Source organism: Equus quagga, chromosome 20, assembly GCF_021613505.1.
Source record: "Equus quagga isolate Etosha38 chromosome 20, UCLA_HA_Equagga_1.0, whole genome shotgun sequence".
NCBI classification, from domain to species: Eukaryota; Metazoa; Chordata; class Mammalia; order Perissodactyla; family Equidae; genus Equus; species Equus quagga.
The window spans coordinates 20,720,893-20,745,945 of NC_060286.1; the positions used below are offsets into that span (position 1 = coordinate 20,720,893).

General features: G+C 56.9%; 1 protein-coding gene across 2 annotated transcripts; it reads left to right on the forward strand.

The window, feature by feature from the left end:
• The first annotated feature begins 3,075 nt into the window (after positions 1 to 3,075).
• On the forward strand, positions 3,076 to 24,092 carry VASH1 (vasohibin 1). 2 transcript variants are annotated; one of them, XM_046647647.1, is made up of 8 exons: positions 3,076 to 3,193; positions 4,597 to 4,985; positions 10,786 to 10,874; positions 12,103 to 12,159; positions 14,063 to 14,137; positions 16,846 to 17,227; positions 19,002 to 19,114; positions 20,011 to 24,092. In XM_046647647.1, the coding sequence occupies exons 2-8, from the start codon at positions 4,680 to 4,682 to the stop codon at positions 20,081 to 20,083; spliced, it is 1,095 nt and encodes a 364-aa protein (XP_046503603.1). In that variant the 5' UTR covers positions 3,076 to 3,193; positions 4,597 to 4,679; the 3' UTR covers positions 20,084 to 24,092. The 2 variants fall into 2 exon arrangements, with proteins under 2 accessions (XP_046503603.1, XP_046503602.1); XM_046647646.1 differs by lacking the exon at positions 3,076 to 3,193 and adding an exon at positions 3,213 to 4,175.
• Positions 24,093 to 25,053: the final 961 nt, after the last annotated feature.

Below are 25,053 nucleotides of genomic sequence, written 5' to 3' on the forward strand. Positions count from 1 at the left end.
TGGACAGTGCAGACAGAGTGTCTGCCTCTTTGTGTGTGTGTGTGTGAGGAAGATTGGCCCTGGGCTAACGTCTGTGCCAGTCTTCCTCTATTTTATGTGGGAGGCCACCACAGCGTGGCTTGACCAGCAGTGCTATGTCTGCGCCTGGGATCCGAACCTGCGAACCCGGGGCTGCCAAAGCAGAGCACGTGAATTTAACCACTACACCACCAGGCCAGCCCCTAGAGTGTGTACCTTTTATAAACACATCTGTATCTGTGCACCTCCACATCCCTCTTTTACTAACAACACCCCATTTTCATTTAGGGAAGCCCCCTGCCTCCACTGCCTTCAGTCTTTTGGGGACAGCTAATGAAGTTGCCTTGCCCTCCTCCAGCCAAGGGGTGGGCTCAGGACCCAAACTAAGTGAGCCAGACTGTCCTCCCCGGGAATTTGACTCTAGCTTCAGTGTCTCAAGAATAGAAGATGAGTTGGAACAGCTGAATACCAATGTTGATGCCCTAAGACACTGTGTATTACTTTCTAAAACATTAGTCTGGAGTGTGACGATAACAACAGTGATATGATGTGAGCTAGGCATCCTTATCATCCTCATCCCTGTCATCATTAAAGTCACCTGCACCTGGCAGCTCTGATGTGCCAGCTCCTGAACTAGGTGCTTAACTTGCCCAGGTTCCTTGTGCATCATTTCTTCATCTGTAAAATGGTAATTACCTTGTCCTAACTTCTTCCAGAGTTTTTGTAATGATAGATAATGGTCTTAAGAGCTTTGAGCCAAATAAAGAGTTACCCAAGTGTTTGTTAAAAGTGTGGTTCTCTGGGTATAGATGTAGGGAAATCATGGGAGGGTCTGATGTATGACCCAGTGTCTGGCCCCGGTTCACAAGCTGTGTGACACCAGGCAAGACACTTAAACTCTCTGGGCTTTCAACTAAAGTGAGATTGAGTTAGACACATCTCTTTCCAGTTTTACCATTTCCTAATCTATTTTCATGTCCCTTCCACCTTGCCTGACACCTATCCCCTCCCACTTCTATGAACACATCCCAGAAAACTCACTAGCCTTGACCCTGCTGGCCTTGTACCCAACTCATTTCTTCTTTCCCCAGCATCTCACCTGACTGGGAAGTTGCCCTGGGTGAGCAGTCCCATAGCTTCCTGTACTAAGTCTCTGGCAAAGCACTTTACTGGAATCATGTAACCCTCTCCTCCACTAGGAGACCATCAGCCCTAATGGCGCAAAGACCATGTCCATCTTGTTTACCACTGTATCCCCAGTGCCTAGTACACAGCTAGGCACACAGGAGGTGCTCCATAAGGACTTACTGTTTGAATGAGTATCCCAAATCTGTTTTATTTGTCATTTCTGGAAACCCACAGTTATTAGTTATCTAATGCTGCATTAGATACAGCTTACTGGCTTAAAACAACAATGATCACTTCTTATGTCTCAAACTCTGTGGGAGAGAAATTCAGACAGGGCACAGTGAGGCTGGCTGTCCCTGCTCCACGTCGGGGATCTCAGCTGGAAGACTCAAGGGCTGGGGGCCAGAATCGTCTCAGTTCACCACCTGCCTGGTGATGGATGCTGGCTGTCAGCTGGGAGCCTAACTGGACATCAGCCAGAACACCTCACACCACTTCTCCACGTGGCTTGGGCTTCCTCACAGTATACTGGCTGGGTTCCCAGGGTGCGTGTGCTGAGAGAGTAAGAACGAGACAGGAGGAATGTCTCCTTTTTATGACCTGGGCTTAAGAGGTACATTGCATCACTTCTGCCACATTCTATTCATGTGAAGCCAGTCACTTAGTTCAGCCCACATTCAAGGGGAGGGGAATTAGATCCGTCTTTTGAAAGAAGTGATAAAGAGCTTGAAAACATATTTTAGAACCACCACCACAACTTAAGTAGCACAAGAGGCAAAGTGCAGGGTCAAAGCTAAGTGTCTGAAGAAGCAAAGTTTCAGTTCATATTACTAGCTGTGTGAGCTTGGGGAAATCACTCTCTGAGACTCGGTTTCCCCAGCTATACCATGAGCAGGTTGCAGCTGTTGGTCCCCGGTGATTTTTACACGCTTGGCATCTTCCTGCCTATGTGAGCTTAAGAAGATCCCCTCTTAACCAGCTTTCTTAAAGTCCTGTGACTTCCCATCACTGATCACCCCTGGTTTCTGACCCTGGAGGCAGCAACAGGCTGCTACTGAAGCTCCAGGGACCTAGGAAGTTCAGACACCTAGGACTTTAAGGAACAGACAAGAAACCACTGAGGACCTGGGGATTCTCCAAGGCTTCTCTGACCCAGCCCAGGTGTGGAAACCTCAGCTTGTCAGACAAAGGGAAGTTGAGAAACGCAGCAATCACAGATCTAAGGAATCCGAGTCTGCCGGCCAGGGCCCAGGAATCTGCATCTACCCCACCAGGCTGTTATTCCCACTAACTCCCGGTGGCAGAGTGGGAGGAGTCTTAAAGCACACAGGCTGTGTCTCGTTTTAGTGGTTCTTCGCTTCTGCTCCCCCTGTTCGCAGCTTTCCCGCGTTTCTGCTCTGTGGAGGGAGAGGAGGAGGGTGCGCTGGGTCCCCGTAGTCCTGTGCCCGCGCACAACAATGGCTCGTACTGTCACCTTCTTTTGGATGGGCTAACCCTTCCAACCATCGCCTCCCACTCCCCTGAGTCGTGGTCCCAAGACCCTGGGACACAGCATCCTCCCTGCAGGGGGCGCGGGACGGGGTCTCCCAGAGCCGGGTCCGGAGGCCAACTAGGTGCGAAGCCTGCGCACCCCGCTCCGAGTGGTGCAGGTGGAATAGGGTGACTTTTAACCCTTTCACTTCTAGCGGTAGTGACCCTAACCCCCCATCCCTGATATCCTCCTTTAAGGAGTTCCTGCGCCAGGAGGACTCTGCGCTTACCCAGTGAGACAACCTAGGCTGATGGATGGGGGAAACTGAGGCTCACAAAGGGAAGTGATCTGTTAGATGTCCCACAGGAAAACAGACGCTGAATCCGGTCTAGAATCCCGGTCTTCCAGGTCAGTGCTCTCACTTCTACACCAGGACCCCTGCTAGGTACTCCCCTTAGGAAATTCCCGACCGCTGGCCTTCCGAGCCCGGAATCTCCGTGGAGTTTGCGCTCTGGGTGGCACGTCGTAAACTTCCTCCGCAGCTCCGCACCGGCTGCGGGGCGCGCTGAGAGAGGGGTAAGCGGGGAGCGAAAGCCCACTCGCATCCTAGAGATAACTTGGAGCGGAGGGATGGCCTCGGGAGGCGGACGACCGGGCGGGAAGGCGCTGGCCCTTTAAGGGGGGGACGGAGCGCATGCGCGGCGCGGGCCGGAGTCGAGCCGGGTGGGCGGCAGGCGAGCTGGGGACGCGGCCGGCGGCAGCTGGGCCCTAGGGCAGGGGTGGCCGCGGCGGCCCGAGCCTCCCCGAGCTGCGGAGCCTTGACCTGCGCGTGGACCCCGCGTTCCGCGGGCTGCTCTCCGGGGACTAGCGCCGCTCGCGCTCGCCGAGGCTTTGTCACTCTCCTCCAGCTTCCCCGGCGGGCCGTGGCTGCGCGAGCCTCTGGGCTTGCCCTCCCCCGCCCGCGGATCCCTCCTCCACCCCTTAGCCGGGGCAGCGGTTCCCACCCCCGAGCAGCCGCGGAGCATCCTTCGCTCGCCCTGGCCGCGCCACCGCCCATGCTGCAGCCAGTTGGGGGCGGCGACCCCGCGGTCGGAGCCCGCCGCTCGGTGAGCTCAGCCTGGCCCCCGCGCGCCGCCCGAGTCGGCCCCGCTGAGCCCCGGGCCCCGGAGCGGGACCCGCGCCCCGCGATGGCTCGGGTGGCGCAGCGCGGCGCCGAGTGCCCGCCGTCCGCCCGCTGAGACGCGCCCGGCTGGGGACCCGAGGGGCCTGGGCGCTCCCCGCCGAGCCCTTCCCCCTTCTGGGAGCTCCGCGGCTGCTTCCCGGGGGCTAGGGGCCGGGGAGCTGAGACAAAGCCCACTTTGTGCGGGGAGCTGACCGCGGGCGTGGAATGTGCGCGTCGGCGCGCGCCCCCTCCCCGCGCCCCGCTAGCGGCGGGTCTTGGCTCCCGGACTCATCACCTCGGAGAATTCGCACCCCCTCGCCGCCCTCCCGTCCTGGGGTCCCGGCTCGGAGCTGAGGGAGCCTGGAGTCACTTCGGTGCCCCCCAGAGCACGCGCAGGTGTGAACGTGCGATATTTTGTAGAGGAATTTGTTCTCTCCAAAACTGGAACCTGGGGCATCCGTGCCTTGACCCTTTCTGTGGCCGCAGGTCTGAGCTGTCTGGCCTCAGTTTCCCTGACTTTTCTCCTCTCTGCCAGTGCAGACTGCTGCCCGTTATTGTTCTCGCTGTCAAATGGGGATGCTTTGTGAAGGCTGCCAAGTTCGGGGGTGTTCTCTTTATCCCGTTTTTCAAACAGAACGAGGCTTCTAAGGCTGACCCCGGATAACCAACCCCCCCACACACCCCCCCCACACACCCCCCCCAACCTCGTTGAGGCACTGATTTTTTTTCTTATCTAGTAGTAGTTTATTGTACTGGAGCCACGCCCTGGTTTCTTAAAGGCGCCGTGCACTCTTTTGGCCATGTGTTGTCTCTGCAGCTGGTGTGTGGGAGGCCTCCTGTGAGCCACCTACTTTTTCCTGCCTCCTGATACATTCTCCTGCCCCCGTCAAGAATTTGGGGATGCCAGGGGGGAAGAAGGTGGTCGGGGGTGGCGGCAGCAGCAGTGCTGCTCCCACTGCCCCTGCGGCCCCCTCTGGGGTCAGGCGCTTGGAGACCAGCGAGGGGGCCTCAGCCCAGAGAGATGATGAGCCAGAGGAGGAAGGAGAAGAGGACCTGCGAGATGGAGGCATCCCCTTCTTTGTCAACCGGGGTGGGCTGCCTGTGGATGAGGCCACCTGGGAAAGGATGTGGAAGCACGTGGCCAAGATCCACCCCGATGGAGAGAAGGTGGCCCAGCGGATCCGTGGGGCCACAGACCTGCCCAAGGTGAGGGGTTTGGGGGGTGAGGGGTGGGGATATCTAGGGTTTTCCTGCCCTTGGGACTGGGAGAGTAAAGCCATACTTTCCTTGGTGAGGTAGGGGACCAGTGGCACGGTAGGGTTTAAAATTACAGACAGATTGTACCTGTCCAGAAGAACTTTCTCTCAGCTGCCATTGAGGTTGTTCTGTGAGGTCCTCATGCCCTGTTTCCAGGAGGCTCCCCTCCATCTCTTTTAAAATGCCCACGTTTATGGGCAGAGCAGCAGATTAACATGTACAGCACATGAGTGTGGCTTGATATCTTATTTGCTAAACCAGAGGCCTGTGGGCAGAGAGGTAATGCATGACTAAGGAGGATCCAGGGCTTCTGATGTGGAGAAAGTATGCTCATGTGTTACCTCGCTGAATTCTGCAATAGCCTTGTGAAGTAGGTGCTGCCTGGGACCCCACGTTAGAGATAGGTAAGAGGAAAACTCAAGTCGGAACTCCGGGCCCCCCAGCCAGTGAGTGACAGAGCTGAGACTCAGCCCCAGGTCTTCAGGTTCCAGGTCCTCTGCTCTCCTGGACACTAGATCAGGGCAGTTAGAAGAGAGCCTGTGGAGAGGGGTACAGTTGAATTACTTTGCTGTGTATGGCTGGATCTCCTCCATGACGGCTCTCCTGCAGCTGTGACACCCCGGAAGGCCAAGGCTGTGTCTCATTCATCTTTGTCTTTCCGAGGCCTCCTGTGTGCCTGGCACAGATCAGGCACTTACATGTATTTGCTGAATGAAAGGCCGCTTGAGACATCCTGTGCTGTACAGCGCTATGTGGAAATACATGCCTGACTTTTTAACATTATGGTTGAGACTGACGAAGCACTCTCAGATGCCGTGGCCTGAAATCCCCAAAGAAAAGCCCTTTGGACAGAGGTCAGAGTCCAATGCTTAGTCGTAGCTGCTCAGGTGAGCACGAAGGTGGCCAGGGAGAGTGGCAATTAATGTGGATTAGACAAGTGGCTTGTTTCGTTTTTACCAAGTTATTGGTAGAGCCATCAGAAATTGCCTTCTGGGAAGAGAGAATTCAAAGGTTGAAGGTTGAGCGACAGCCTAATGTTTCCAGGGGAAATAAAGTGTGGACTGATTTTGAATGGCTACGTAATTGCCCTCTGTACTTAGAATTTATTTAGCTAATTTATTTATTCCGTTATGGTTGGACATTGTTTCCAATAATTTATTCTTAAAATGAACACTGTGGTCAACATTCTAAAACATAAATTTGGGAGTCCATCTCTGATTCTTTCCTTGGGATAAATTCCTGGAAGAGAAAGTATTGTGTCAAAGACTATGACCATTGGTTCGGATCACCTCCTATCTATGTGACCTTAGCGGTTCCCTTCAACGTTTTTGAGCCACAGTTTCCTCCTCTGTGAAATGGGCTTGACTGTGGTGAAGGTTAAATGAGAGACTATGTGTTCAAGCATTTGACAAACTAAAGCTTCAAACCAATACTGGTTATTGGATGTTCAATACTTGTCTTCATGTCCTTCATTGGGAAAGGAGGCTAGATTGCACTCAGAGCATGTCTAAGGCCAGAGCCACACGCTTCTCCCACATGAGCAAGTTGGTGTTTAGCAGATGGCTCTCCAGCCAGCTCGCTTATGTCTATATCAGGCTATGGAAGAGTGTGAATGCTTCCCAGCAGAACTGTCACCACTCCTGCAGACTGAAAAGATCAGTGAGCTCATTAGTGACTGGTCTGTAATGTCATCTTGTCATCTTCAACCTTCTTGTATAGGAAAGACATCAGTGAAGGAATGAAGCTGTTGTCGGGGTGGGGCGGGGGGGTGTCAGGATTGACAGGAGTGTGGTAGTGTGAAAGGAAGCTTGTGAGAGGCTTGGAAAAATTTGGAATTTCCCCTCCTCAAACCACGGGGAAAAGTGTTGCAGAGGGAAAACCCACCCAAGTCTGTGTGGGGTTCCTCCTTGACCTTGGCCCAGAGTAGAAAGGAGCCCTAGAGTCTAGGAGGAGCAGAGGAGTCGGGCATACATCAGTGGTTGGATCCCAGAATGCCAGCAGCAGAGTGGATGGACCCCTGGGCTGGCCCCTCCCTGAGGGCCTGTGCCCTTGGAGCTGGTGCAGAGGCATTCTCAACAGAGGTCACACCGTGGTGGGCCCAAGAGATGTTTGGGGATGGCATAATGCTTTAAAAGACCACTTGAGCCACAATTTAAAATTAGGAGATTTCACATAAAGATCTAGACTTTTGGCATCTTTTCAGAAAATGAGCGAGGCGGGAACAGAGATTCTGCGATCCCACATGGCAGCTGGCGCTGGGAACTGGTTACCCCTCCCCCAGTTGGCCGTAGTCCCCCCACTGCCTCTCAGCCTGCCCTCCCTGTGTAGTGACCTGCCCGGCCCTGCAGGTGCTTCGGTCTGGGACCCCTGCCATGTACTGTGATAAAAAGAGAGAGTCAGAAGTCCAATCCACCATGTTCACGTGCTGGTTCTCCCACAACTGCTTCTGTGAGGGAGGCGTGCAACCTCCTTGTGCCTCAGTTTCCTCAGCTGTGAAATGGGGGTGGTAGCAATACTCACTTCCCAGGGTTGTTGGGAGGAGTTGGGGAAGTAAAGCACGTGAAACAGGTGAGTGTGTAATACCAAGCCAGCAAGGAGTGAGGGTGCAGCAGACCACCCCCTGGGCACTTCGGGGCAGCGTCCTTTGAGTGGATGATGGCCCACATACTAAAGGGCAGCAGTTTCCAAAAGGATCCCAGATCCAGGAACGGTTTGTGCTCCTTCGTAAGAATCTCTCCTTGGTGTCTCAAGCTGCCGCGACCTTTAAAAGCTCCATGGCCACTCCTCCCAGGCCTGGCTGCCAAAGGTCTTCTGACTGTGGCTCTGGCCACTGAGCTCCTGCAGAATGCGAATTTGGACATTTCCTCCAAAAAGGCCACATCACTGGGATCAGCATGTGCTGACCGATCTCTGGCACACACTGGAATAACGGTGACAGTGAGCAGGAGTTGAGCCTTTGCTGTGTGCCAGGCCCTCGACATGGCAGCGGGTCACCTCTGCTCTGAGGTTGGTTCTGGTATGGTACCCCTTTTACAGCTGAGGTATCTGAGGCATGGAGATGTTAAGGATGTTGATGCCAGACAGCACATGGCAGGTTGGGGATTTAGATGGCGATGGTCAGGTTCCAGTGCCAGCTGTGTCAGCCTCTAGGCTGTCTTGCTTCTTGCCCGCATGTTCAGTTGTCCCACCTCCCCCAAGCCTCCTTTTTGAGCTAGACTGAACAGGCTCTACCAGGGAGGATGTCAGGACTTTAGGGGGTTCCTGGAGCAAGGATAACCCTTGGCCTTGGTATGGAGGAGGATTGTCCCTGAAGAGATCTGGGTAGCAGGCATCCCTCACCCGCATGGCACCCCACGTAACCCCACTCCTCAGCCGTGAGGAAGTATTTCTTGGCTCCTGGTTTGGGGGCGGGGGGACAGATCCAGGCTCCCAGTCCTAAAGTGAGCCTGGTCAGTTGGACATACAGAGTCTTATTTGTTTTGAGCGAATGTGTGTGTGCTTGTGCGAACATTCAGAAGAAAGATATTGGCGCTGTCTGCCGGGGTTACAGGAGTTGCCACGAGTCACGGAGCTGCCAGACTGCTCCTTCCAGCGAAGCCTCGGTGGTGGCGGCCTTTAAGGCCCTGCTTGTGAATCCCTGGTCTTTTCTGACCTTTTGGAGCCATTTCCTTCTCCCAGAGCAGCTAGTTCCTTGCTCCTCTGTCTGGATGGCAGGTGCCAGTGCCCTTGTGGGTACTTCCCGGGCCTGGCCCAGACCTGGCTCTGGTGAGCTTCAGCGGAGGACTCTCAGACGACTCCTTGTTTGCGGTGTCTCAAGGGAGGGTGTACTTAGTGTCTGTCCCAAGCTCCTGGGAGTCCCTGGGTGCCCTCTCCTCAGAAGTGATGACCCGCCTGCCTCTCAGGGACCTTCCACCTGAGGAGGTCGGGTCCATGCTGTTTAGTAAATTTGGAAGTAATTCCTCTAACTCCGCTCCCCACCCCCCACCCCCATATCCTTGACCCAGGGAGGCGAGGCCAGGCCCTCAGAGAGTTCTGGAGCCCATCTGGCACAGGCTGGTCAGGCAGGAAGAGGGAGAAACCCCCATCCCGGGGGTTTTATCCCCCCGGTGGCTATGAGTGGTGGCACCAGTTGGGACAGTGATGTGATGTGAAAGAGGAAATAGCTTCCTCCAGACAGAAGTGTCAGCTGCTGGGGACTGCCCAGGCAGGAAGGAAGGGACCAGGGAGGGAGGGAGAGGAAGTCCACGCAGCGCTCTCACTCCCAGACCAGGCCTTCCGTCCTGCCTTTCCACCCTTTGGAAGAGTACGCATCTGTTAGAGGCTGTCCTGTGCCCCTGCCCTCAGCAGCACCCCAGACACGAGTGTGCGTGATCATGGGTGTGTCACCTCCCCCCATGTCAGAGCCCCACCCCCTGTATCCATGTTATTGAAAAGGCTGTGCCCTGTGGGCTCGGCATCACTACAGGGCGAGCCTCCCCCACCCCAGCCCTACCCCGAGTTCACAGGGGCTCCTGCTGTTCCCCGTCCCGTCACACACACCCCTGCCCATGCAGACTGAGACTCGGCAGCTCCAGCCTGCTGGGTGGGCTCCGTGTGGGCTGGGGGGCTGGGCAGAGGTCTGGGGGGCAGAGGGTGAGACCTCTGCGTGTGAAGAGCCTGAGGCCACCCACAGCTGGCAGTGCCGATGGCCAAAAGGGAGCTCAGAGGGGTGGGCCTTATCTCTAGGAATCTGGTTCTTCTGCCCAAAGAAGTATGTTCTGTAATCCCAGAGGACCCTAGTTGATGCTTCGCTTGGCGGCCTCAGCCTCACTGACTTATTGCAGCCAGTCTGCCAGGATTTGGTCTCCCCTGGTCAGAGACGGGGCCCTGCGGCCTGGGCTCAGCACCTGTGCGTGGTCCCTTTCCTGGAGACTGCCTAATGGCTGAGGGCACAGCCTCGGGGTCTGTGGCTTCTGACCTGACCCCAGCAACCTGGCAGCCCGTGGCTTGTCAGTTCCCAGCCACCAGGAGGTGCCTGCCTGACACCCTGTCCCTCTTCCTGGGCCAGGCGCTGTGAGGACAGCTTACAGGCGTGGAGTGGCAGGAAAGGGAGGTATTGAAGGGGACCCGGGCTCCTGTGCCTCCGTGAAACCCCTCAGAGCAGCTTGGCTGTGGCAAGTAGATCCACAGCAAGACCTGTCCGGAAGCTTGTCCCTCTAGCCTGCTCGCACTGGCTTACTCCTCGACAGTTCACAGTGGAGCCTAGAAGGCTCATCAGTATTCCAGGATACGGGGTGGGTGACATCTCTTGCCACAGGTGTGGCCACCCCTCGAGGAAGGGCTCCCCCAGCCCAGGGCAGGGCCCTGAGAGGAGAGGACACTGGGTCAACCGGTTTTGACCCAGCATTTTAACCAGAGTGAACCTTACACCCAAATGAACTTAACCCCCACGTTGACATTCTTGTTAAGCTTTGAAGTTAATTAATATTTAAAATTCCAAACAGTTGGTGAGTCAACCTGTGTTTTTCTAAAATTATTAAAGCAGCATAAAATTGGACCATCAACATAAGCTGCAAATTAGGAACAGCTATCAAATGCCAGGAGGGAGAGGAGTGGCCTTGGTCGGGGCCTGAAGGAGCCTCTGGAAGGGGCTGCGGAGGAGAGAGGCTTAGGGTACGAGGGAGCAGGGAGGCCCTCCCTGGGGCGTGGCTCTCTGGGGGCTCGTGTCAGTGTCCTCCCTCTGTGACCAGAGCTCTCTGTCCCTCCCCAGATCCCCATACCGACTGTGCCTACGTTCCAGCCCTCCACACCCGTCCCTGAGCGCCTGGAAGCCGTGCAGCGCTACATCAGGGAGCTGCAGTATCCTCCTGGTCCAAGGTCAAGGCCGCTGGCGTGGGGCTGGCGTGCGGGTCCAAAGGCTGAGCAGGCTTGTTCTCAGACAGGGCTGGGGAGGTGTCAGCAGCACAGCCTCCGTCCACACCACAGCAGCGCCGTCCACACATCATCTCCACGCCCTGGAGTTGTGCACATGCAGCCCGTGCCTGCCCTGGGTGTCAGAGGGACTTTATCTGATGAGTGCCAGACCCACTCTCTGCGCCTGCCTCCTCCTCCTCTGTGGGATGGGGTGAATGTCTCCTGAGCCACCCTCTGGTGGATGGCCAAGTCTGGACCTGCCAGCCCACACGTCCTCTGCCGTCCATCCAGCCCCAGCAGAGGGAGAGAGGGAAAGCTCCTTCGGGGCTGTTTAAAAACTAGTTTTAAAGGTGGGGTGGGGCGGATGGAGGAGAAAAAGGATTTTATGCTCCAGGAGGTAATTTCCACGTCTTGGAATGGTCTCCCAGTTCCTTGCGGTTTTCTTCCCTGGCAGGAGCCAGTGGCCCAGTGTGGAAATAGCTGGACTCCCCTGAGCCTCGGTCTCCCCCGTGTCCCTGCTCTGAGCCCCTCTACCCCCTGTGCCCTGCATGGAGCTCTGTGTCCTGGGTTCCCTCCCCCAGCCCTTCTAGCTGCAGATGAGGCAGAAGTAGAAGGACCAGGCATGCGTCCTGAGCGGGAGAAAAGCCAGGCTGTTAACTGAAAATCGGGTCCAGCCCTTCCCTTTGCCAGTAGGGAAATCGTGTCCCGAAGAGGGGAGGCGGTTGGCCCAGGAGCAGCAGCCAGCAGTTTAGCTGAGCTGGTCCCCCACCCCAGCCTTCTCCTCTCAGTCCATGTTGCTTCTCAGCTGGTTGAAAGAGAGCTGTCCACAGGTCAGCCTCTTTCCCGGCCCTGGCTGGCCTGGCTGCCTGCTCCACAGCTCCCTACCTAGGAGAGGAGGCCAGGAGAGGGCAAGAGTGGAAGATAAAAAGGATGAAAGAGAAGGACAGAGGGGCCATGTGGGGTGAGGAGAAGCTCACATGCTGTGACCGCCTCTCCCCTCCAGACCATCAGGACTTGAGCATCCTCCAGGGTGCCTTGTGGGAAGCACTTGGTGGGGTCTTCACCCAGCCTGCACCCCTGGGAGTGCTGGGCCCTAGAATCTGGAGGATGGGTCGGGGCAGAGGGACGTGCATCTTCCAGACCAAGCCGGGAGGCCCTTAACCCACACCTGCAGGTACAATCACACAGGGACACAGTTCTTTGAAATTAAGAAGAGCAGACCTCTGACAGGGTAAGTGCGTGGGGCACCCTGTCCCTTTGCACCGAGGCTGACAGTGCCCCCCGGCTAGTGGAGCCCCTCGGGAGCCTGGGGTGGAAGCCTGGGAGGCAGGCAGGGACTCTCCCCAGGGATGCCAGCCAGTGGGGGCAAGTACCACCATGGCCCCTAAGAATGTCATAAAGAGGGAACTCTGGCTGAGATGACAACCAAGGCTCCCTTGATGAAAAGGAAACCCCAACATCCATGCAGAGCTACAGTGGTGACCACAGCCCCCCAGCTTGCCTTGGTGCTGGTAGAGGGTGGTCCTAGGTAGATTGTCCATAGGTGACCCTTGGATAATTTTTTTAAATTGAAGTGTAATTGACATAGAATATTATATTAGTTTCAGGTATACAATGTAATGGTTTGATATTTGTATATATTGTGAAATGATCATCGCAATAAGTCTAGTTAACATCCGTCACCATACATAGTTACAATTTTTTTTTCTTGTGATGAGGACTTTTAAGATCTATTCTCCTGGCAAGTGTCAAATATGCAATACAGTATTACTAACTATAGTTACCATGCTATACGTTACATTCCATGACTTCTTTATTTTATAACTGGAAATTCTTATCTTTTGACCCCCTTCACCCATGTGGATTTTTTTTTTTGCTGAGAGGTGGGCCTACCTGGAGAGAGCCCTTGCCGCTTGCCTCCACTCCCTGCACCTGCCTGGGCTCCCCCCATTGCAGGGAGCCTGTGCCATACCCCGCTTGCCTTACTGGGCTCTTCTCGTCATTTAGGACAAGGCCCAGTGTCTAAGCAGCAGGGACCCCACTGGAGAGCACACTGCATCTCTCACTTCCTATTCCACCACCCAAGTAAGACCCCTGGCTGGATTCACCCCAGAGAAGTCCCGAGGGCCAAAGAGAGTGAAGAGTGAATGTTACAGCTATGTCTGGGGGCTCAGCCCGGAGCCGCCCACAGGCTTAACACCTGGTGCTTTAAAAATTAATGTGAATTTTACGTCTTGTTCCACACACAATCTTTCCATGTTCACTTTCTCATGAAAAATTTTTAAATGGGTTATTAGCTAAATTACTTAATTACCCCCTCACCAAGCCCCTGGGTGGAATCCAGCCTCCCTAACCCCAAAGCTTTGCTCCTGTTGTCCTGTGGCTGCTGTGTGCTGGGGGCCCAGCTCCAGCCTCAGTGGGAGGGAGGAGTCCAGCACCCGCCTGGGCAAAGCCAGTGGCCAGGCTGCATTCCCAGGCCGGGGGGCACCATTTGGTGAGAAAGGAGGAACCAGGCCTCAGGGAAAGGCTGTCCTAAAGTGGCCTGAATTCCAAGTTCAGGAGCAGGCTGGGGAGTCACCAGGCTACCACTTGTCCAGGCCCTGGGCAGCAGGCCAGCGGTGGGGGAGCAGTTGCAATCAATTACAAGCTCTTTGGAGAAGCCATGGTTGGGTCAGGCGTGTCCACTGAGCTCTGGAAGGGATGAGGTCAATGCTGAGATCCTCAGCATCCTTGGTATGCTCTCCCGCTGGGCCGCATCACCATCACAGAAGGCCCCAGCCCAGTGTCATAGGACCTGCCTGTGACTGCATGACCCCCTTCCATGCGCCCCTCCCCCCAAGGTCTTCGGAGCAGGAGCCTGGGATGGGAGGAGGAAGTGTGAGGAAGGAAGGGACGAGGGGAAAGGGCCTCCTTCCTTATCTTCACTGGCTGCCTCTTCTCTGCCCGCCTCCCGCAGGCTCCCGATGGACCTAGGGGGAGGGGAAAGAGGTGCTGGGCCTGAGCTGAGGCAGCTTGGAAGGCAAGGGGGCCTCTGTCCTTCTAGCATTTCCAGTCTACCCTGCCCCAACTTCTGACACCCCCAGAGAAAGGGGCTGGAGGCTCCGTCCTCATGGCTCCGCCTCCCTTCCCCCCAGGCTGATGGACCTGGCCAAGGAAATGACCAAAGAGGCCCTGCCAATCAAATGCCTGGAAGCTGTGATCCTGGGAATGTATCCTTTCTCGGGTCTGGGAGGGGGGCCCCGGCTTGCTCCTGGAAGAGGAAAGCTGAATGGGCTCCGGGGCCGTCCCAGCCCCCTCTCCCAGTAGTCGGGAACTTGGCCCCAAAGCGAAGGAGCTTAAGGGGGCTTCGTCCCCCAGGCCTCAGTTGCTACCTTTCCAGGCAGCTCTTTGTTGAGTCTCGTGGACACAGCAACCCTGTTCTCTGATCAGGGCACATTGCCTCACAAAGGCTGTTGTGCCATTGCCAGGAACCAAACGGTCTGGGAGAAGCAGGTTGAAGGCCCAGATGTTGGCGGTTCCCCGACGCATTGATTTGTGGAGAGAGTGGATGGGATCTTTGAGACAGAACTGCCTTTCAAACAAACAAGCAAAAACCAAGCAGGGTTTCTCGGTCACCCCCACCCAAAGGGCAGAACTGGGGCGTATAGCTGGGTCACCAGGGTACTAGGTGGGACAGACAAGCTCCCTAGAGAGGGCCCCCCAGTGTCCATAGTCACAGCAGGGGGAGGAGGCAGGTGTTTATGGCCAGTTCCGTCCTAATTGGCCCATGCCTGAGCCCTGCCCTGTTGTTAAAACTATTTTATTATAGGAAATTTTAAATGTGTACAAACATAGAACAATGTAATGCATCCCAAGTGCCCATCACTCAGCTTCACCAGTTACCAATTCAAGGCCAATCTTGTGTCATCCCTGCCCACCCTTCACTGCTCCCTCTTTCTCATAGCCCTACTGGCTTGTAACTATTCTGTCTGCCACCCTTAGTGGAGGTGCCTGGCTGGGTACAGCAGAGCAGGGCAAGGGGGAGGGCGTCTAACAGAGCAAGGACTGTCCTCCCTAGGAGCTAGGACAGGTAGGAGGAGAAGATGATGGTCCCAGGTGACAAGCAGCTTCCCCAAGGAGGACTGTGATCCGAGGGGGCACTCCCCTCTCCCCTCCCCTGTAGACATACCTGCCTTAAGTTATCCAAAGGGGCTGTGGGGGGAGAGTCTATTCCCCCTCCCCCAGAGGTCCTGAGAGCTAACCCCGCTGTGACAGTTGGGCAGGCCCATTTCCAAGGACCTGACAAGCATTTCCCTGCCTACGGGTTCTTCGCTGGGAGGAGCATGAGGCCGGGCCCACGTGAACGCGTCCTTCAGGGCCACACACCAAAGTGGGGCTCCTGCCCACATTGTTGGAGGGAAGCTCTGCTCCCCTTCTCCCAGAGCACACTGAGAAGCTGGTCCAGGCAGGATCACATGGTCCCAGAGGCCCTTCAGAAGTTACCTGGTGACTTGTGGGCAGGAAGAAAAGGGCAGCCCCCATCTAGGCGAGGGGTCCCTCCCCGGTGTCCCCGCAGCACTGCCACAGCTCCCTGGGTCGCTGCACACATGGTGGGCGCTGTACTGAATTTGTCCCCATGTCTCTCCTGGCTGCGCCCTGTGCCTCTGCCTCCTTGTCTCTGTGTCCGCGGCCACTTGCAGGGAGTCGGGCCCAGGAGCATTAGAATGCATTTGGTGCTGAAGGGAGCACGCTGGAGTGGCTGAGAGCACAGAGTACCTGGACCTGAATCCTACCTCTGGTGCCAACTCCCTGTGCGACCCCGAGCAAGTTCCTTAGCATCCTTAGCATCTCGGAGTCGTCCTCTGCAAAAGGAGACGATGGCAGTGCCTGTCTCATGAGGTTGTTAGGACAATTGAAGGAACGGTGCCTGTCGCACACTTGGCATGGTATCTGTCATGGGATCTGCTCCAAGCTTTTATCTGTTCATCTCCTTCTACTCATTCATTCCAGAAGAGTTTTATTGAGTAACTAGGATGTGCTAAACCCTGTCCTGGGCCCCAGAGCTACAGCACAGAGCATGACAGACAAGGTCCCTGCACCTCAGAAGTTTACATTCTAGCAGGGGAAACAGAAAATAAGCAAGTAAACAAAGAAATAAGTAAAACAAGGACAGACTGTGGTGAGTGTGCTGTGGGGGAAATAAAGAGCAGAGCACACTCGCCTTAGAAAGGGAGGCCAGTGAGGACAGCCAAGCCTGAGGCGTGAGAAGGAGCCGGCCATGTGCAGGTGGGGCACAGCCCCGGGGGCCCAGGGAAGAGCTAGTGCAGAGGGGCCTTGGTGCAAGGAGAGACTGAACAAGTGGGGCGGACGGGGTGAGAGCTTGCAGTGGGCAGCGGGGCCGGGTGGTGTTGGCCTCCCAGGCCGTGCAAATGACCTTGGTTTTATTCGAAGGGCAGTGTGTGTGTGTATGGAGGGGTGGGCAGTGAGAGAGAGCAGAATTGTCTGCATCTGGGAGGAAACATGTGCCAGAGGAGAAAGAAAACTGTGAGAGAGAGTGTCAGAGAGAATGTGGGGTGAGGAGGATGGGCGTGTGACTGGCAGGAGGAGGCCTGTGTGGGGTCCACAGGCCTCGCTCATCCTTCCTTCAGCGACAAGGACTCTGGAAAGCCCTGCAGTTTGGGGTGAGGGACTGCCGTTTATTATTTTGTGAACCCTGCTTCACATTATGGCAGCGGCCTCTAAGCTCTGAGAGCCTGAGCCATAGAGATTCAGTTCCTCGCTAGACAACAGGAATATGGCGATAAGTGAGACTCGCGCAGGGCCCCTCCCACAGCATCGCGCTCCGGGTGGGCTGGGGGGTGTGCCAGTCCTGCTCCTGTCTGTCTGCTGGTTCCTGTGCCTCTCCCTGGCCGTGTCCTTAGCTGGGGTGCATGGCCAGTTACCTCACCAACAGCATGCCCACCCTGGAACGCTTCCCCATCAGCTTCAAGACCTACTTCTCAGGGAACTACTTCCGCCACATCGTGCTGGGGGTGAACTTCGGGGGCCGCTACGGCGCCCTGGGCATGAGCCGGCGCGAGGACCTGATGTACAAGCCGCCGGCCTTCCGCACGCTCAGCGAGCTCGTGCTGGACTACGAGGCCGCCTATGGCCGCTGCTGGCACGTGCTGAAGAAGGTCAAGCTGGGCCAGTGTGTGTCCCACGACCCGCACAGCGTGGAGCAGATCGAGTGGAAGCACTCAGTCCTGGACGTAGAGAGGCTGGGCCGCGAGGACTTTCGCAAGGAGCTGGAGCGGCACGCCCGCGACATGCGGCTCAAGGTCAGTGTGGGCCCCGGCGCCACCCACGCGCATGCAGGCCCTGGGCCAGGCTGTGGAAATGGAGAGGCTGCTGCTTTCTGGTGCTCCCGTTCTCCAGGGTGTGCTGCCCCCAGCCCCGCAGAGGTGATGTGAGGAGCAAGGGAGGTGACCCGTGTCAAGTTTACACGGTGTCGGGCTTTACTCAGTGGTCCTTACTGTCGGGAGGGTCTCCTCACGTGGGCAGCCAGGGCAGGCTCCGGAAGGAGGCAGCAGGTGAGCTGGGTTTGGGTGGACGGCAGGTCTTGGGCATGTGGAGAAGGGCAGAGGTGCGACAGTGCCCGGGTGGAGGGGACTGAGAGTGAAGACTGGTTGGTGGGAGAGGATGGCCTGCCTTGAGGGAGTGCTGGGTGGTATGGTGAGTAGCTTCCACCACCTGACTCTTGACACCCCCCAACACTCAACATCCAGTGAAGGGCTAGGAGGAGGTCAGAAATGGAGGAAAGTCAGACCATGGGCATAGGATGGGGGTGGTTGTCCCCTCTCCCTCCTTCCCAGCCACGATGCCCAGGTCAGGAGGGGCTGTTGTACCTGGAGCAAGAGGGCTGAGCTGCTGTAGAGTTTGCCCCTGAGCCAAACAGTGGGCAGAATCTTGGTCTCTCCCTGGGCCCCTGGACTGGGGGGGGGCCTACTGGGCCCCTCCTGGGAGTTGAGCCCCTCCCCATCACTCACTCACTGCTCACTCTGCGCTCCCAGCAGCCTGGTGCTGCAACCGCGACCATGGTACTGTCACGTCCATTGCTGCTCCCCACGGCCCTGGAGGCCGGCGGGCAGTAGGTGGGAGCTCCGTTTTCAGGGTGGGAAACTGAGGTGCAGGGAGCCCAGAGGCTTCCTCACAGGCGGTGAGGAGATTGGACTGGAGATCAGTTTCCGGATGGGGAACCCAGGCATGTTACAGGTGCCTGTGGTGCCCCAGCACGGGGTCAGAGCTAGGGCTCTCCAACCCCGCCAGCTCCCAGGCCACAACCTTGTGGGGTGACAGCACTTTCCCCCCAGGCATAAACCAGCTGCAGGCGACCTTGTCGCTTTCTGGGGCTGGTCCTCCCCTGCGTCGCTCTGGCTGCCCAGCACGCTGGTCCTGCTGTTCAAGGCTTAGTGTATCTTCAAGGGAGCTGGTTGGGTCGAGAGTTGGAGCCAATAGTTACCTCGTCCTTAGTGCTGTGATTCCCAATCTATTCGGTGCTAAGGACTCCCCATGTTGTTTGTTCTCTCCAGCACCCCCATGGTGTACCCCGTGTTTTGAAAACGCAGGTCAAGCTGGCAGTGCCGTATAAGGATGATTCATTTGCTCTTCTCGCTTGTACTTAATCAGACACGCAGCCACCAGTCTGAGCTTCTGATTGGCCCGAGATCACCAGTGTCACCCTTGGGGCTGGTAGGAGGATCCCAGCCCAAAGCTCAGACACGGCTGCTTCCCCAGCTGGCACATCTACCTGGCATGGGGAAATGGCCCTTTCCTTGAAGGCGTCATACAGTCGCATGAGAGCACGGTGCCTTGCCCACGGCCACGCTGTTTCAGGGGCCTGGGGAGATTGGGCAGCCCCACTGAGGAGCCGCTGCCCTGGCTGCTTAGGGCCTGGGAGACAGGTTTGGGAAGACCCAGAGACAGGATACAGTGTTGCTCCCTTGAGGCTTCCTGGGTCTTGCTCAGGGTGGCTGCCAGGCTTGTGGCTCCGGCAGGGTGGGACGGGCTCTGGGGCCACCCTGAGTGAGTCTTTGTTTCTTCCTTCCCACCAAGATTGGCAAAGGGACCGGCCCTCCCTCCCCAACCAAGGACCGGAAGAAGGACGTGTCCTCCCCCCAGCGGGGCCAGTCCAGCCCCCACCGCAGGAACAGCCGCAGCGAAAGGCGGTAAGGGACGGGCCGTGCCTCGGGGACCCAGAAAAGGCTTTTCCTTTCCTCTGATCTCCTGGGTCCCCCATTGTTCTCTGTCGCACCCTTCCCTTTCTCCCCCTATCGGAGGGAGGTGATTTGGGATGGGGGGTTTGGTGTGGTGACACCTCTCGCCCCAGCAGCAATGCAGTCCCATTTCCCCAGAGAAGATTCTCCCTGGGCCACCGGTTCCCCTGGGGCCAGAGCAAGAGGGCCATGCAGCAGTCCGAGGCAGCTTCTGTGGCAGGGAGGGGAGAGGGGTGGGCCCTGCCAGTGAGTGAGTTCTCCCAGGAGTATCGCTGGGAAAGGTTTAACATCAGGTAGCGGCTGGTGGATGGCTTTGAACGTAACTTTTCCTGTTACAAGTCTGTGGGTTTTGCTTAAATCTAGATAGCCAGAGCAGCCCCTTAAAATTGCCAGGCCACCTCCTCTGATTTGTCTCCCGCGTGTCCAACTGGCTCTTTCTTTGAATATCGCCGTCATTCATGGGGTACCCCTCTGGAATGGTTAAGGGGCACCGGGCATGCCTCCCATACCCGGCATCATTGACGCTGATCCGGAGGCTTTTGTGGAGAACAGGTTCCCCTTGGAGAGATTTACAGGTTAAGCTGTTGCAGCCGACTGTGGCCAGGTTCGCTGACCTCCAGGGAGGGGCAGGACCCTGTAAGACAGTGCAGGGGCCACACTCAGGACAGTACAGGCAGGTCGGGGGTTCCAGCAGACATGCTTCCACGTGGACTTTATGGCTGCATTTGGGGCACCTTGGAGAATGGTGGGGAGAAGCCACCAGGGGCAGCCGCCGCTTGCTCTCTCCTCCCTGCCTCCCTGACGGATGACTCACGCCTTCCCCATCCTCTGCTCTCTCCTCCCTGCAGGCCTTCGGGTGACAAGAAGCCTTCCGAGCCCAAAGCCATGCCAGACCTCAACGGGTACCAGATCCGAGTGTGAGGCGGGTGGCAGTGCCCCGGCCTCGCGCACCTCTGCGGGCCAGGATCCACCTGCCAGAACCAGCCTCGCTCACTCGTGGGGAGGGGGGCAGGTGATGGGCGGGGCAAGGGGCAGCAGGAAGAGCGTGTCCGAGCTCAGCCACCCAGGCTGCTGCCCCTGCCGCTGGGCCAGGCCCCCTAACTTTGGGCCGAGAGGCAGTTAGTGTTGTATTTGGAGGTTTTAACTCAACAACTGAAGTTTAAGGTATTTGGGAAAAACTTAAAATGAATGGATCTGCCAGTGGCTGGAAGGCTAATGCTTAGGAGATCTAAGTGCCCCTGCCCCTGGCGTCCCTCTGGGATTTGGCTCCATCCTATCTACGGGAAACCTCCCGGCCCCACTGGTCCTGTGGCGAGACGGGGGTGCGCGGGGGGAGGGACGGAAGTGTTTTTTCAGTTATGCCTGCCCTGGCAGGATCTTGACCCAGGGAAAGGGAACCAGGGTAGGAATCACACTGGGAAAGGTCGCTGTGGCCCATATCTAGAGCTTGGCACAGGCCACACCTACCCCAAGAGTGGGAGCCCCTGGCCCTGGAGAGCCCCATGGACGGTGTATGGGGGCCGACACTGCCTACTGGCACAGCCCCGTGCTGGGGTGGGTTGTGGGCGAGCCCAGGAGCGAACCACAGGGGACGAGTTCCCGGGCCCCTGCTTGTCTCCTTGCTCAGCCCAGCTCTGCCTGTTGCTGAAGCCGGGGGCTCCCTGCAGAGGGGCTGAGCTTTGCTGAGGGCCCAGAGTTGCGCTGGGCTCAGAATGACTGTAGGGACTGAGCAGACCTGGGGGGTTCAGGAACCATGGCTGCGGATGGGGTGGGACACTCAGGCCTGGGTCTGGCCCCCGGCAGCCCCCGGGGTGGACACTGCTGCTCCCCTCTTTCTCTTACCTCAGCACTGGCTGGGGAAATGAAGACCAGACCAGGATGCTTGTGCCCCGGGCCCACCTGCTCTCATCTGGCGGCCTGTCTAGGTTTGGGGGTCCTCGGGATGATCAGGCCTGTTGCATGTGGCTCGTCAGGGGAAAACCTAAACAGCTGGAGTCTGCACAGCCTGCACGTCAGGCATGAGATAGCTGGTAGGCAAGTGAGAATTGGTAGAGAAAGGTTGGCTGGGGGAACGTTCTGGTGGCTCAAGCGACAAGGAGGTGTGTAGAGCAAGGGTGCAGTGTGGCCATGGAGGAGGGGCAGAGCCAGAGAGCTGGGGGGTGTAAGTGAGAAAAGGATGTGGGGGAGAGTTTAGAATCAGGCTGCCTTGGGGATTAGTGAGTTCCCTATTACTGGAAGTATTCAAGCAAAGACTAGATGGCTCCTTGTCAGAGGTCTGTAGAGGGGACTGAGGTTATGGAAGGGTAGCTGGATGAGATGACTGTTAGGTTTCTTTTTACTGAGAGGCAGGGGCAGCTGGCTGTAAGGCTGCAGGGTCCTGGGGCCTGGAAGAGGGAAGATCAGAACTAGAGTTGTCAACTTAAATGCCTACAGGGCCAGGTGATTAAAAGGAGAGCTGCAGGGCTGGGTGGGGACTGTGGCCAACTAAGGAGGGCATACCCCATAAAGTGGCTGCTGCTGCTCAGCTTTCTCAGAGCGCAGGCCCTGCCTTGCCAGACTGTCTGATATTTTTCAGAGGCCAGAACTCCGAATTTTTATGTGAAATATCTGATTTTGAAATGTTGGCAGTTGGTTCAGAAAATTTTAAAACCCAACGTGAAAGAGAATGCCAATTTGTAATCTCTGAAGGAGAGCGAGCTTGTGCTGGGGAGAAGTCCACAGAGATACTTAGAGGTGGCTGTGAAAGTTCTAGGCCTCCTGGAGCAGCCTGGGCCGGAGCAGCTTCCTCGTCACCGAGGCCCCTCCCAGAGTGGGCAGCTGCCCGTGTTCATCCTGCTCACTCTCCCTGCAGACCAGAGACAGATCAGAGACCCCCTGCAGCTGCTGTGTCAGCAGAGGGAGGGGAGCAGAATATAGAGAGTGCGGGCCTCAGCCTGGCAGGGCGATGGATGGTGCCTGAGAATCAGAGAAGGAGGGAGGGAGGGACAGGATGCCTGTGCTGATGTGAGTGCCTGTCAGGGAAGGCACCAGGGGCTGGCAGCTCTTCCAACCAGCAGCTCTTGGCCTAGAGCCAGGCCCAGGAGCAAGGCCAGCTGGTCAGTCCCTTGCCTCGCCAACTTCCTAATGGGGTCAGTGGGCCCTGGGGAGGTGCCCGACCTTCCCCAGTGCCACACCCCTGCCAGACCAATCTGAGGGGCATTGTGACCCCTGACTCACCATCCCATCCCATCCCAGCTTTCGGGGAGCACAGATGGTGGTCCCTGTCTTTCCACATTCGCCTGAGGCAGAGATGGCTCACTTTGGGAGGCATGAGGCTGAAAACGAGGCCTTTTCTGGGTCTGAAAGTGGGTGCTCCCTGTGGGCTGTTCATAGGCAGGGGAGTGGCCCCAGATGCCCCTGCGCACGACAGTGCTTGAGGTGAAGAGGTGTGTGAGGGAGCTGGGGTCAGGGAGCTGGGGAAGCTGCTCCTGTGGGGGAGCCCAGAAGCCTCTGACCCACAGGCTCCCTCCCGGAGTCTTGGGGAGGAGGAAGCCGAATGAAGCCCCGTCCCCTACTGTGTCTGCCAGCGAGGGAGCTGATGACCCCACACGCATAAGCCCCTAGCACTCCCCTTCCTAGCGGAGACCTCGGCCTGTGGGGACCACCACAGGAGATAGTGGTGCTTTTTAGTTTATTTTTAACTGTTTCTCATATGTAGCAACCTCTCCTCCCCACGCGGGCGGGCGTGTTTACACGGGCTCTGCTCCCTGGGGCTGCCTGGCTGCAGAGTTTCCGGGGACACAGAGGCAGGGACTTTGGGGCCTTAGTCACCATCACCTCATCTCACTTCCCGTGAGGGACAGGGGCTCGCTCCCCCACCCCCTACCCGGCTCAGGACTGCCTTCTAGCACTCAGCCAGGCCCCTCTGCTCGTGGGGTGGGGGCTGCCGGCTGAGGAGGGGCCAAGGTGAGGTCAGAGGAAGCGGCTTGAGGGTGGGTCGAATGGGGGTGATCACGTGGTCTCCCCAAAGCCTGGCTCCTGTGCTGAGGGCTGGGTCAGAACACTGGGAAGCTGGGTTAGAGAGCCTTCCCACCCACCTGACTGCCGGTCCTCTCCCTCCCATGGCCTCAGCACATTGTCACGTCCCCTCACCCATCACGCCAGCCACCCCATCCTTCCTGGGCGTGGCCAAGGGGGGATAGCAGCAGCCCCCGGCCCAAGGGCGCGATGATGAAGCCTAGGGCTCTGAGCAGAAGAAAGAGCCTGAGGTTGGCCTTATCTGGTTTCCAGCCCTCTTTGTCATCTCATGCCCCACCCCTTCCAGCTTCGACTTGACTTCCTGGCTCTGGGACAGTCTGATTCTGGCCAGTAGTGTGCCCAGAGGCCTGTGTGCCCCTGTGCGCCTGGTTCTCTGCTGGGATGTTTTCTGGTTTAGCTGTGTTGCATCCCCAGGCCCACCCTCTGGCTTCAGAATGCAGGGCCGTGCGAGCTGGGCCTGCATATTGACTGTGTTCTTTGTGCAAGAGCTCGACTGTGTTGAAATCCCCACGTCCCTGTTCCCACTGAGAACCGGGTGTGCAGGGCAGGGAGAGGAGTGTGCGTTGGGAGGCAGGAGGTCTGTTCCAGGCCAGGCAGCACTGCCCAGTGCTAGCTGCCAGTCCGTCAGGATTGACTCCTTGCCCTGTCTTGGTGCTCCGGAGTCCGAGTTTCCCTTCTTAAAGCCTGATGAGAGATGCAGCCAGTGTGTTTGTCCCGGAGACCTGGTGATGGCGCCGCCCCCTCCCTTAACTTTGTGTTGGGCTGCGTGTGGTCCTAGGCTTTGTTCTTCTCATATCAGTATTGCCCTCCCCTTTCACCTTTACACTTCGTCTCATTCCTGTTCTCACTTTCCCCTGAAATGAATAAAGTACCCCCAGCTCCGCTGTGTGCGCTGGGCGGAAACCACTGCATACGTGTAAGCCTCGTCTCCTTTCTTCTGGAAGCTGGGGCTGGAGCCCGGCCCACTGGTAGCTCTAGAAAGAACGTGACCAGAGGTGAGGGGAGCCCCAAACCAGCCAACAGAAAACCTCGCAGCCCCCGCAGTCGCAATGAAGCTTCTGGGGCCCCAGACTGTCACCCTCAGCCTGCCGAAGCCGCTGAGCTCTTGTTAATCCTGATCTGGAGATCCTTCCTGCTGGCTGTAAATGAACCCCTTCTCCCTCACACAGCCAGCTTGGCCGGAGGCCGGAGTCTGCTCCCAGGATGCATTCCAGAGCCCTGCTCTTCCTGTCCTAGTCCCCAGCAGTCCTTCGGGAACAGAGGAGGAAGGGTGAGTATTCTCTTGGGAGATGAGGTTGTTTCAGGAAACCATAGCAACGAGGATCTGAAATCTCATCTCAGTGGCCAGTGCGGGATCTATGGTGCTTAAAGCTACAGCTTTGGAAAACACCTCTGGTTCCCGTCACCCCTCCCTCTGCATCATCCCTCCGGCTCTGGACGTCTTCCCGTGCTTTAAGATGAGGCCAAACAGTTGCATCCAGACTTGCACAGAGATATCTTTCAGGCTCCACAGCACTTTTCACTTTTGTCCCCTCCTCCCCATTTCTCTGCTCTCCTTTCATTCAGCTTAAAACTTCTAAGGGAGATAGGATATTTCCTACTTCTCATCATGGCCATAAAGTCCTGACCAGAAGTGTCATTTAGCACAAGACCCCTCATTTTCAGTAGCGTGGTGGTGAGACAGGGTTACTGGGGAGAGGAGAGGCGTCCTTTGGAATCCAGATCTTGTGCTGTCCCCCATCAAAGAGAGAGAGTTTTATTACTTACGAGCTCATTTAAATCCAGTTTAAATAATACCAGAAAAGGGTCTTGCACTAAAGGTAACCAGAATTGGTGAATATCTTGGATTGTACGCCCTTACACAGAGGCACTGT

Excerpts from the sequence above, each read along its gene's own strand:
- VASH1 (XM_046647647.1), top strand. The coding sequence starts at position 4,680 with ATGCCAGGGGGGAAGAAGGTGGTCGGGGGTGGCGGCAGCAGCAGTGCT. Across the intron at positions 4,986-10,785 it reads GGGCCACAGACCTGCCCAAG|ATCCCCATACCGACTGTGCC; the intron begins GTGAGGGGTTTG and ends GTCCCTCCCCAG. Across the intron at positions 19,115-20,010 it reads AACAGCCGCAGCGAAAGGCG|GCCTTCGGGTGACAAGAAGC; the intron begins GTAAGGGACGGG and ends TCCTCCCTGCAG.